Raw genomic sequence first — 10,576 nt, 5'->3', positions numbered from 1 at the left:
AAGGTTTCCCAAAAAAGAGATAGTATGTAGAAAAGCCCCATTTTCTTTTTATTTAAATATCCTAAATATATCACGAAGGAACATACACTGCACTTTAATGGTAAAAAGATACAAGTTTATAACATCTTATAAAAACTACCATTTAAAAGTGATCTTGTTCATTTGATATTCCCCTCCCCCAATAGCAAAATAAGTATATTAAAAAAAAAAAAAAAAGGGCGGGGGGGGGGGAGGGAGGGAAGGTGGGAGGGAAAAAGGAAGAGTAGGAGGGATTGTTAAGATAAAAGCCCCAGGACTGCAGCAGAGGCAAAGAGCATCTGGGGAGAGGGTTAGAAGTTGTGGCGGGACCCCATGTCTCATTTAACCCTCCAATGTCAAGCCATGGGGCACAATCAGTAGCTAAGTGATGAAAGGCTGTAGGGGGGTGGACGGAGAAGAGATGGGTACAGGGCAGGGCTAGTAGGGCCTGGTACAATGGCCCACCTGGAACGGGTGCTACTCTCTTTCCCAGGTCCCCAAATTCCATGTCCTGGTCTCTGAGAGCCTGCCCTATCTCCCTTTCCCTTCACTCCACACACACCTGAGGCATCTGTCCAGTGCTAGGCCCCACCAGCTAAGGAGGGCTGGGTTGTTGGGCCCAGGAGCCTCTGCAAGCGCTCTTAGGCTGTGGTTTCCCTGGGGTGTAAGTGGGGCTCCTGGACCCTCTGGGGGGGGGGGCTGAATCACTCCTTTTCACCTCTTTGCTCCTCTCTCCTCACACATCACTGGCCCCAGATCCTCAACACCTGGACAACTGAACGAACCACCTGCTCCTGAGTTTCCCCCACACCCAATCCTTGGCAGGGGTGCTTCCGGTATGGTTCTTCACACATCTGCTCACACATTCCCTCTCTCCCACCCACCCAGGCAAAAGGCTGAGGCTGTGGGGGGCCAGGGCACATTCTGACCTAAGCACACGTCCATACATGTAGGTGCATAGGTCACTCCTGGGACTCTAGCCACCCACACCCCAACTCTACACAGATTAGCTGCAAGTGACAGTGAACAAAGCCTCCTATTTTCAAAAGTGCTCATGGGACAACTGTTTTCTGAATGTAGCCTCCTTCTGAGAATACACTGCCAGATGTGAATGATCAACTCTGGCCCCAGCAGAGCCCTCTAACAGGAAAGGGGCTCACTCACACACAGGAAGATACCCTGCTTGCAGGGACAACAGGGCAGCTCCAAGGACCGAGGTCTAGGTTCTGGACCCTATCAAATGGAAGTGCCGGCATAAAGCTAGAAGAGCACAGGTGGCAAACACATTCCCTAGTGTCTCTCCCAAAGGATCTCAGGTGCCATCAGGGAAAATCTGAAAGGTGCCACACCTTTCTTTTTCCCTGGAATCCTCACATTTCAGAGGTATGGACACCCCCCGCCCTCCCCTCCCCCCCCCCCCCCCCCGCCCCAATCTCCTCCTGATTAGGTAACAGCTAGGAATTTTCTGCTGCTGTTCCCTACATTTTGGAGGAAATGAAATCACACTTCCCGGAGTTGCCATCTCAGATCCCCACTGACACCTTGGTCAGGTTCACCAAGCATCCAGGATTACGCCATGATTACTCCCCCAACAGGTCAGGGCAGGCCACAGTGGGGGTCAATCAACCCCCTGAACCTTCCATAGCAGGAAGAGGGTTTCTTATTTCACTTTAGAAAATTCATGTTCACAAGCTCTGGCTTGGGTTAAACACCCTAACCAGCCTGTTAAATCAATCTAAAAAACTCCCTCCAAAACAAAGCCCTTCAGTCCCCTAAACTGAGTTCCTCAGCTCTTGCTGGGACCCCAAGCACCCTTCATGGTGGTGGTGGTGGGGGCTGCTTTATGCTCATCCTCCCCTGAGTTGAGGGCCAGAAAAGGGTTTGGCTCAATAATATGCCATCTCCAAGCATACAAACACAAGCACACATGTGAATGAACACACTCACGCACACGTGCGCGCGCACACACACACACACCCCTGATCACTTTTTTGGGGGCAGATAAGGTGGTGGTGTTGGGGCAGAGAGGAGCAAAGAATACAGTTAACAATAAAACCCACAAAAGGTTTCCTCCTCAGTCCTTTCTCTGCAGCACCTCCCTCCCCTGCATTCTTTGTCGGGTAGGGATGGCCATTAAGAAGGAAGCCAAGATCTTGTTCTTTGGGACCAAAAGCCACACCCCTATCTCCTTTACCTGAATACAGTGATAGGACTGGGCAGGGAAAGCAGCTCACACTGCTCAACAGTCATGTTAGGGGACACCAAACTCCTTTGTTTCTTGAACAGTTGTTGCCCAACTTGGGACTAGTCTCGGGTTGTTCCTAAGAGGGCACAAGGAGAGAGAGCCCACTTTGATATCCATGACTACCTGCTCGACACCTTTGTCTGGCTCAGGAGTCAATGGCAGCGAGGTAGCCACAAACTATGTCCAAGATCGAGTGCCCAAAAGGGGCACGAAAGGGCTTCATGGGCCACTCTCACCCAAGTTTCCTCCAAAAGGCACTTGAGCTGACCCCATTAGGTACCAGTGTGGCCTGGGCCATTACATCAGCCCTGGGCACAATTCTTGCTCTTTCCCGAAGGAAATCAGAGGTACCTGTCCACTCCAGTTGGACCCAGCCCTCGTCTGCTCCTCCCACCATTCTTCCTTCTGTCCCTACAGTGTATAAGGAGGCCAAAGTAAGCTCAGCTGCCATCCCTGATCCTACTCTCCTTCAAACAGGAGGTGAGATGCAGGGCTGCGGAACACTGAGGATCAACTGCAACTAAAAACTCAGTTTTGGGGAGGGCTGGACCAGCCATAGTCCCTGCTTTGACCAGGGCTCTATGCTTCCATATTACCTTTATCCACAGTGTACCTGCTAAAATTGCTTTTGAATAAACAAAAACAAAAATAGAACAAACAAACAAATCCCTCTCCCCAATCCTTTCCATTTCAGCTGCCAGCTGGAGTCCAAGGTTGTGGGAGCCACACCAGTCTTGGTCCTGTACCTTGAGTCCCCACCTATAACCTCAGCCAAGGGTCCAGGGACTAGCTTCCCTACCCAGGAATGCTGTAGGAACTTCCCCGAGATACTCATAGTCTCAGATTATTTACAGAGCTGAGGCTCTGAGGCTGCTGTCCCCTGATGCACTCTTCTGGTCTCCTGGGTCCACTCCTCCAGGAGGGGGACAGGTACAGACGGGGTGGTGGTGGGACCATCAGACCAGAGGGGGTGCGCTCTTCGGTAAATTCTTCTGATCACTCCCACCACCCAGGGCCCCTTGCGCCTATAGAGAAAACTGCCCGTCGGAAGTCTTGGACTGGCACCCTTGGCACATCCGTTTGTGTCTGAGTAATCGATCTGTCCGAGAAAAACACTGAGAAGAAAGGAAGGATTAAGTGCTTGAGAGGAGAAACTCAGCTACCTGTTGGCTAGTTGTCTTCCCCACACGGGAGGCACAGGTCCCATTCCATATGCCCTCAGCATGTACACAGAAGGCAGGAGCACACAGTGGTTAAGAACACAAGCTCTGAAGTCCGAATCCTGGCTCTACCAATTAGTAGCTGTGCAACCTTGGACATGGTATCTAACAGTACTTAATTGGTACATTCATCTGCAATGGGACTAAAAGTACCTACTCACAGAATGGCTGCTTTATTCATCCAATATTTATTGAATGTCTGTCTCAAGGCAGGTACAGTTCTTGGGGCTGAGGATAGAGTGGAGAACCAGAGAGGCAAATTCTCTGCCTCATGGAGTTTTTATTCTAGTATTTTGAGATTCAGTTTAAGAGGGTGGAGCAAAGCAACCAGGAAATGTTAGCTGTTATCATTTCTCATGTTTTGTTCTTGTCTTGTTTTGGTCCAAGCTCTTACATTCTCATCAGATCACATATGACCCCGAGGGCAGAGATTGTATTTCTCCTTCCAGGAGCACCAGCTCCAAAGTTGGACTGAATCTTGGCTCTACCCTTGATCTGCTATATCCTTAGGAAACTTAACCTCTTTAAATCTCAATTTCCCCACATGTGACATGACAGGAACACAGCTAGTTTATGGAGTTAACATGAAGATTAAATAAAATAATCTATGTCAAATATGCTCTCACAGTGCCTGGCACAAAATAAGTCCTCAAGAAATGCTGCTATTGTTATTACAATTATTCTTATGGCCCCTCCCTACAATCAGCAGTAAGGCCAGAGAGATACACCTCCCACTGAGGTACTAACTCTATCATGGCCAGGAATACTAGATGGTCCCTTTTGGGCAGGGGATGGGAACTGGCCCTGGTTCTTGGTGAAGGCAAAATCCACGTGTGGGGTGGATGGATGACATGTGAGCTTACCTGATGACACCGTTCACACTGGTAGGGCTTTTCGCCACTGTGCACACGCTTGTGACGCTCCAGGTGGTATTTCTGGATGAAGCGCATATCACATATATCACACTCAAATGGCTTCTCACCTGGCCCAGGTGGAGAGAGAAATTAATATAAGGAGGTACACATGACAGGGATTTCATTTCAGGTATTTTTCCAGAAATTTTAAATTTCAGCAATGTGCAGACACCTAATGGGAAAGGTCCTCAAAGCTGCTGTTCTCAGTGACGCTAGATTGTAACAGAGCCATGTGATTTCTCTAGCTCTCTCACTCACCTTCCTCCTCTATTTCTAATACCCAGCCTTTAAAACAAACCCAACAAGAGCTATACACACACACACACAATACAAACCATAGACTATTCTCCTCTGAAAATACGAGCAAAAGACTTACCAGTATGAATTAGGATGTGCCTCTTGAGGTGGTAACTGCTCCTAAAGGCTCCAAAGCAGTGTTCACAAATAAAATTTTTGGGAATCTTTACTTGAAAAGAACCATTTTGTTCCACTACCACCACCTGGGGGCAACAATCAGGCATGTCATAAGGCTATCCCTCTGCCTCCTTTTTGCCTCCATTCTAATCTGGGTCAATTGCCAGTTGCCAGACAAAGTAATCTCTCTGATGTTGTCATCTCCCACACTGCTTACTAAGAGACCCTCTGAGGAAGAAGGTGGGTGTGGGTAAGCTGTCTGCCCCCATCAAACTCAACACTCTGAATGTCTACCTGCCTCTTTGGCACAGGATCCCATGCTTCCCTGATCCTCCTTCCCTCACGAAGGATGTTCCAGAGAGGGCAGACATCAAATACCAAAGTGACCTATGGATGAAATCTGAGTGACACACTCACTGGCTATTAAGTGACCAAAACATCTAGGGAAAGTTTCAGGTTGAACCACAGAGGGAAGAAGAGGAGGATTACCCCATTACAAAACAGTACCAACTTGGGGATTACCCCATTACCTGCCTTTTTAACAGTCTTCTTTGAATGAGAGGCCTCAGCCAAGCTGTCATCATCTTTGCGACTACGGGACTTATCGCTGTCTTTTCGGTGGCCCTTTGAAAACAAATCAAATCTAAACTCACAGTCTATCTTAGAACACAAGACAGGAAAACAAACTTGTCTGCTTTCAGACAAGTTATAAATGAGAATAACCACCTGCCCCAAAAGTTTAGCGAACGTACCCATCCATTTCCTCTGCAAGTACTATGGTGTTAAGGGTTGTAGGTATAGAAAAGACCTTCCTTAGCTATCTAAAATACCCATATTCATTCATTCCCCAGCTGGATCCTTTTTTCCCCAGTTCCCTAAACAGAAGCACCGAGGAATCAAAACTCGACATCTCCTGGCAGAGAGCTTGGGCCACCCAATCCCCAGGTGCCACAACGGACTCAAATGCTGTACCTGACTCGAGCACCTCAGCACATCAGGGCTACCTGCCCGTTCTCCATTCTCGGCCTGCTTGCTGGCAATCTGGCTCAGCATCATCTTCTTGCTGGCTGCAGTGGGAACCAAACTCACACCTGCTAGGCCTTCACAAGCCAGGAGACTTGCCTAAGTTGAAAGGAGATGAGGTGTCAGGTCACCTGGCAGGGCAGGGCAAAAACACGCTGCCATCTTCTATAGAACTACCTTTTCCACCCAGCCACAAACAAAGTGCTTCTCTAGGGAGTGTCTCTCTTACTGCGAAACTCTGCTTCCTTCAAGAGTCCTCCCTAACTCACCTCACCAGGAACAAGTTACTTATTTTGTCATTCATCAGCATTTAGGCATACATCAAGTGAATAACCAAGTATTATCAACACTTTTGGCATTAATAGAGTGCTAGGTATAGCGTGTGGTGTGTCTGCGTGTTACTAGGTTTTCTAGGCCTTGTGAATGGGCATGAGTGTCTGCCCTGCTGACTCACTGAAAGGGGAGATTTCTAGCAGACCTTGCCTCCTTCCTCTCTCAACAGCAGCTTCAGAGCCCACTTATGATTGGCAGACCTCACTGGTGCCACATATATATTCTATCAGGTTCTACAAACATGTTTATCAGTAAAATTAGGTCATTTCTCCCTTTGGATTTTAAACTCCCTATGTGCCATCAATTGTAAGAGATATAAAAATTAAATCACTTGGAAGGATTTTAGGATTGAATTATCACTTTCTCTTGACTCCCACAGTCATTTATCTGTGTGCATATCCATATATTTTCACATCCTCTGTTCTATATACACTTTAGACAATACTTAAACAAAGGATGATTAAGAAAATTTCCTTTTTATGGCTACCTTCTTCCAACTGACTTAGTCTAGCCAGCACTAGAGAATTTACTCTTTTTACTGAAGAAATACCTTTTTTGGGGGGGAGGTGAGGGGGAAGAAACACTTCAAAAAAATAGTTGGTCAGCAAACTTCCACAAGTGACTTATTACAAAAATTCCTCTTAGAAATTCCTTTTAGGGGCACCTGGGTGGTTCAGTTGGTTAAGCATCCGACTTCAGCTCGGGTCATGATCTCACCAGTCCCAAGTTCGAGCCTCATATCAGGCTCTGTGCTGATAGTTCAGAGCCTGGAGCCTGTTTTGGATTCTGTGTCTCCTTCTCTCTCTCTGCCCCTCCCCAGCTTGTGCTCTTTCTCTCTCTCCAAAATAAATAAACATTAAAAAAAGAAAGAAAGAAAGAAACTCCTTTTAGTATATCCTAGGATCCCTTCTCTCTCCTTCAAGGGCTTTGGATAGAAAAGTCTACAGGTGAAAAGCTTAGCTCTGCCATTTACACTGTACAATCTTGGGCAAATTACTCTACCTCTTTGGGCCTCAGTTTCCTTAAATGCAAAATGTTTATGAGAGTATCTACTCTCACATGGTTGATGGGAATGAAACTAAGGTATAAATGTCTAGCAGGGCCCAGTTAGTGATTCGTGAAAGGCAGTGTTCTCAGAACAAGAGTGAACATGATGCTGTGAAGTGGGTTGCAAACAAAGAAAGAAGAAACTGAAGGGCTCCTAATCTGCATGGAAAGGAGGAAGCTATGCATGCAGCTGGAAGGAAGCCAATTATACTGTAATCAGGCTGCCATCCTGGTGAGACTGGTAGGGGAGGGTCCCTGGAAGAAAGCTGGGAGCAGCTCTGGGGGTGCCTGCACATGGCTTTGCTATCCAGACTTACAACAACCTATTACATCATCCTGTCTCTCCAATCCATCCTGTACCCTCACAGTGAGAATTACTTTCTAAATACACTGACCTGACATCACTCTGCTACTTAACATTCTTCAGAGAGTTCCCATTCCTTACAGAATAAAGTCTAATTCCTTAGCAAGGCATAAAAAGCCCTGGGATTATACTCTTACTTCTCTAGGAAACAACTCCCTCACCCTAACTTTTCCCTCTAGCATTACCTATCCTATCCCCCTCACCCATTTGAATCTTTTCTTCCTTAACCAGCAAACCCTGTAGTACTCCTAACCTCATCGCATTCTCCCATGCCTCTAGGCCTCTGCCCATTCAGTTCTCCTTATCTGACTGCCCTGTTCTGCTTGTCTACCTAGGAAAATCCTCTGTATCCTTCAAGCTCCATCCACTTTCTTCCATCCAGGCAGAGGTACCCTTCTCTCCTCTGCAGCGTACATACCTCTATTATTGCACGTTCCTTCAATCAACAGATTCATTGATTGCTAGCCAACCACCATGCAAGGTATTGTGAATATAAAGATAAATAATAGACTGTTTCTTCATTTCCCGCCCCCCGCCCCACCCCGACTAGCCTGGAAGCTTGCTGGGGACAGGGACAATCTTATTCATCTTTGTATCCCCAGCACAATGCCTTGCATGTAACAGGAGTTCAATTAATTCCTGTTGAAAAAAAAAAACAAATGAAGCATTCACCAGACTGTTCACTCCCTCATGCCCCTCAGCACTTAATGTACCAAGTGTAAGCTGAGTAGCTGTTTTGCAATGTCCCATCAGTGCCTGTGATGCAGAATAGCCTACCTCCTTCATTTGACTGGAAGCTCCCTGAAGGCAGGGGCTGTGGCCTGTCTCCTTTCCTTCCTCTAGATCTCCCCCTGGTGCTTAATACAGAGCTTGGCTCACTGGGTTGGTCAATATGTTGACTAGGACAGCATTCAAGAGTGAAACTGCAAACACGCTTCCCAGTGATCTTGAAGGAGGAGGATTCTATAGCTTTTTACCTGAGCCATGCTGATTTCTCACTTATGCAACCCAAAAGTTCAGGAGTTTCTCAATCCACCTTTCCTAAGACACTGTTGTTTGAAGAACTGTCACCAAATCACTGTAACAACTCCTTCATGTCCCTTCAGTCCTGCTGCCATATTGAATTGCCTTTGTCTTCAGACAGAGCTTAGTGTCCTCCAAGGGGAAGATGGATGTTCCAAGAATCCCTGGACTCTGCCTGGATCCTGCCTATGGTCTGAAGAAAAAGCTTGCCAGTCTTGATTTTCCAACTGAATCCTCTCGTTGAAGTTCACGATCTGTTTCAGAAACCTGAAACCAGAAAGGAAATGGGGCTGTTAGGTGCAACATTCTCAGGCCATAGGACCTGCGGTAGGTTGAACTTTTTTTTTTTTTTTTTTTTTTGCTGGGCGCTCTCCGTGAACCTCAGAAAGAGAACATTAGTCAAGCAGAGTTTTCTTTCTAGGTCAGGAGTAAAAACTGGTCTCCTGGGCAAAGAGGAGCTGCCAACAGGAGTAAAAGTAATTGGGGCCTCTCATAGAGGAGCCGCAACGGGCCAACTGCTTGGATTTGCCATCTTAGGAATAGAAGGGGGCGGAGGCCCCTCGGGGCTTTTGTGCCCAGTGGGCCGGCCCGCGAACCTCGCACTCTATTAAGGAGGCCAGAACTGGGGTAGAGGACAGCTCGAGGGCTATCGCTGGACGCTTGAGCGGCAGGCAGCAACCGGACTGGCAGTGCGCGCCGGGCCGGCCCACACGTGCGCGTTCTCCGATTCCGCCCGAAGGTACGGAAACTCGCTGCGGAGGTGGAAGGCAGGCAGGCGGACGGACGCCGGCGCTGCGCGTTCCCTCCCTCCTCCTCCTCCAGCCTGCCAGCCAGCCACCCAGCCGCAGCGCCCCACCGCAAGAAGCCGGAGGAGAGCGCCGAGGAGCGCGCGAGGTGCGTGCTCGCGTCCGCGTCCCCGCCAAGCAAGCCCCCTCCGCCGGGCCGGCGACGCGGCCTGACTGGCGGGCCGGGGCGGGGGGGGCGGTACGCGCGCGCGCGCGCGGCCCCTTCCCCTCTCCGGCCCCCTCCCTTCGCCACGCGCCCCTCCTCCCTTCCCCTCCCCCTTCCCGCGCGGCGCCCCACGGCCTGCGAGCTGCTGAGGCGCTGCCGCCGGCCCGGACGACGCTGCGCTCCCTGAGGCGTGCTTCTACCTGCCAGGCGCGGCCTCTCGCAGTCTCCCCCGCCGCGCGGCGCCTCCTCCAGGTCCCAGCGCACCGTGCCAACCCCGTGGCCGTCGCTGCCCTGCCGGGACCGAGGCAAGTTTACAAACACCAACCCGGGGCCCGTTTCCCCGGAAGTACTTCCCCCTCCCCCTCGTCCTCTTAGCCGAGCCGCAATATCCACTTCCGGGCTCGGAGCCTGGACCGGCGGGAGCAGCCAGAAAGGGGGTGAGGCTGAGGACGCTGGGAGGGGGTGCAGCTGGTGAGTGGGCGGTGCCGGCGCGCGGAAGGACGGGAAGAGGGAAGACCGGCTGTACGGCGCGTGCGCCATGGTACGGGCGCGCCTCGGCGGCCATCTTGGCTGAGGGCAGGAACGAAGACCGTGAAGTGACGTTCTCCGGGAGCTGTTTGATGGGTTCTGCTAGGTGGGCTGGTTAAGTAGGGCTCCTTGAAAAAGCGCCATCAGTCTCCCTTCTTCGCGGACGTTTTCCGTGTCGCTTCTCAGCCTGGAGCCCCAAATAGAGCCTGAATAGTTTGTACCCAGCCTTTTCACGTAACTCGGCCGAGATCCTCTTTATCTGAGTTTTCTATCAGGCCCAGCTCCGAGGTCCTCTTATCTGAGTTTTCTATCAGGCCCAGCTCTGCAGATTTGGGGGGCGCCCAGTCAGCTGGGAGAAGGGTTAACTTTGCACGGGTCTGCCGTGTACACACACCGCGCACCCCGAGGCCAGTCTTGTTACCTTATACTGCTTATTCCTTCATTCCAGACTTTCCAGCTTCTGACATTAGTCTCCTCGTCTGGAGGAAGAAGCCAT

At 49.7% G+C, this 10,576-nt stretch overlaps 1 protein-coding gene across 2 annotated transcripts; it reads right to left on the bottom strand.

Moving 5' to 3' along the window:
- Positions 1-27: 27 nt before the first annotated feature.
- On the bottom strand, positions 28-10,010 carry ZNF740 (zinc finger protein 740). Of its 2 annotated transcripts, none has more exons than XM_006933729.4 (7): positions 9,753-10,010; positions 8,356-8,868; positions 5,784-5,933; positions 5,346-5,435; positions 4,774-4,897; positions 4,347-4,465; positions 28-3,378 (listed from the first exon to the last, which is right to left on the bottom strand). In XM_006933729.4, exons 2-7 carry the CDS (start codon positions 8,362-8,364, stop codon positions 3,289-3,291), a joined length of 582 nt encoding a protein of 193 aa, XP_006933791.1. In that variant the 5' UTR covers positions 8,365-8,868; positions 9,753-10,010; the 3' UTR covers positions 28-3,288. The 2 variants fall into 2 exon arrangements, with proteins under 2 accessions (XP_006933791.1, XP_003988801.1); XM_003988752.6 differs by having other exon boundaries at positions 8,556-8,868; positions 9,753-10,005.
- Between the last annotated feature and the right edge of the window lie 566 nt (positions 10,011-10,576).

This window comes from Felis catus, chromosome B4 (genome assembly GCF_018350175.1).
Source record: "Felis catus isolate Fca126 chromosome B4, F.catus_Fca126_mat1.0, whole genome shotgun sequence".
Classification (NCBI taxonomy): Eukaryota; Metazoa; Chordata; class Mammalia; order Carnivora; family Felidae; genus Felis; species Felis catus.
The sequence above is the reverse complement of the archived record's forward strand: the minus strand, read 5'-3'. Positions and strand labels throughout refer to the sequence as shown.

What these genes read in the sequence shown, in the direction of transcription:
- ZNF740 (XM_006933729.4), bottom strand. An exon ending in TGCTGAGGTGCTCGAGTCAG is followed by an intron (nt 5,436 to 5,783) that starts GTACAGCATTTG and finishes TTGTTTTCAAAG; the next exon opens with GGCCACCGAAAAGACAGCGA. An exon ending in GCACATCCTAATTCATACTG is followed by an intron (nt 4,466 to 4,773) that starts GTAAGTCTTTTG and finishes CACCTGGGCCAG; the next exon opens with GTGAGAAGCCATTTGAGTGT.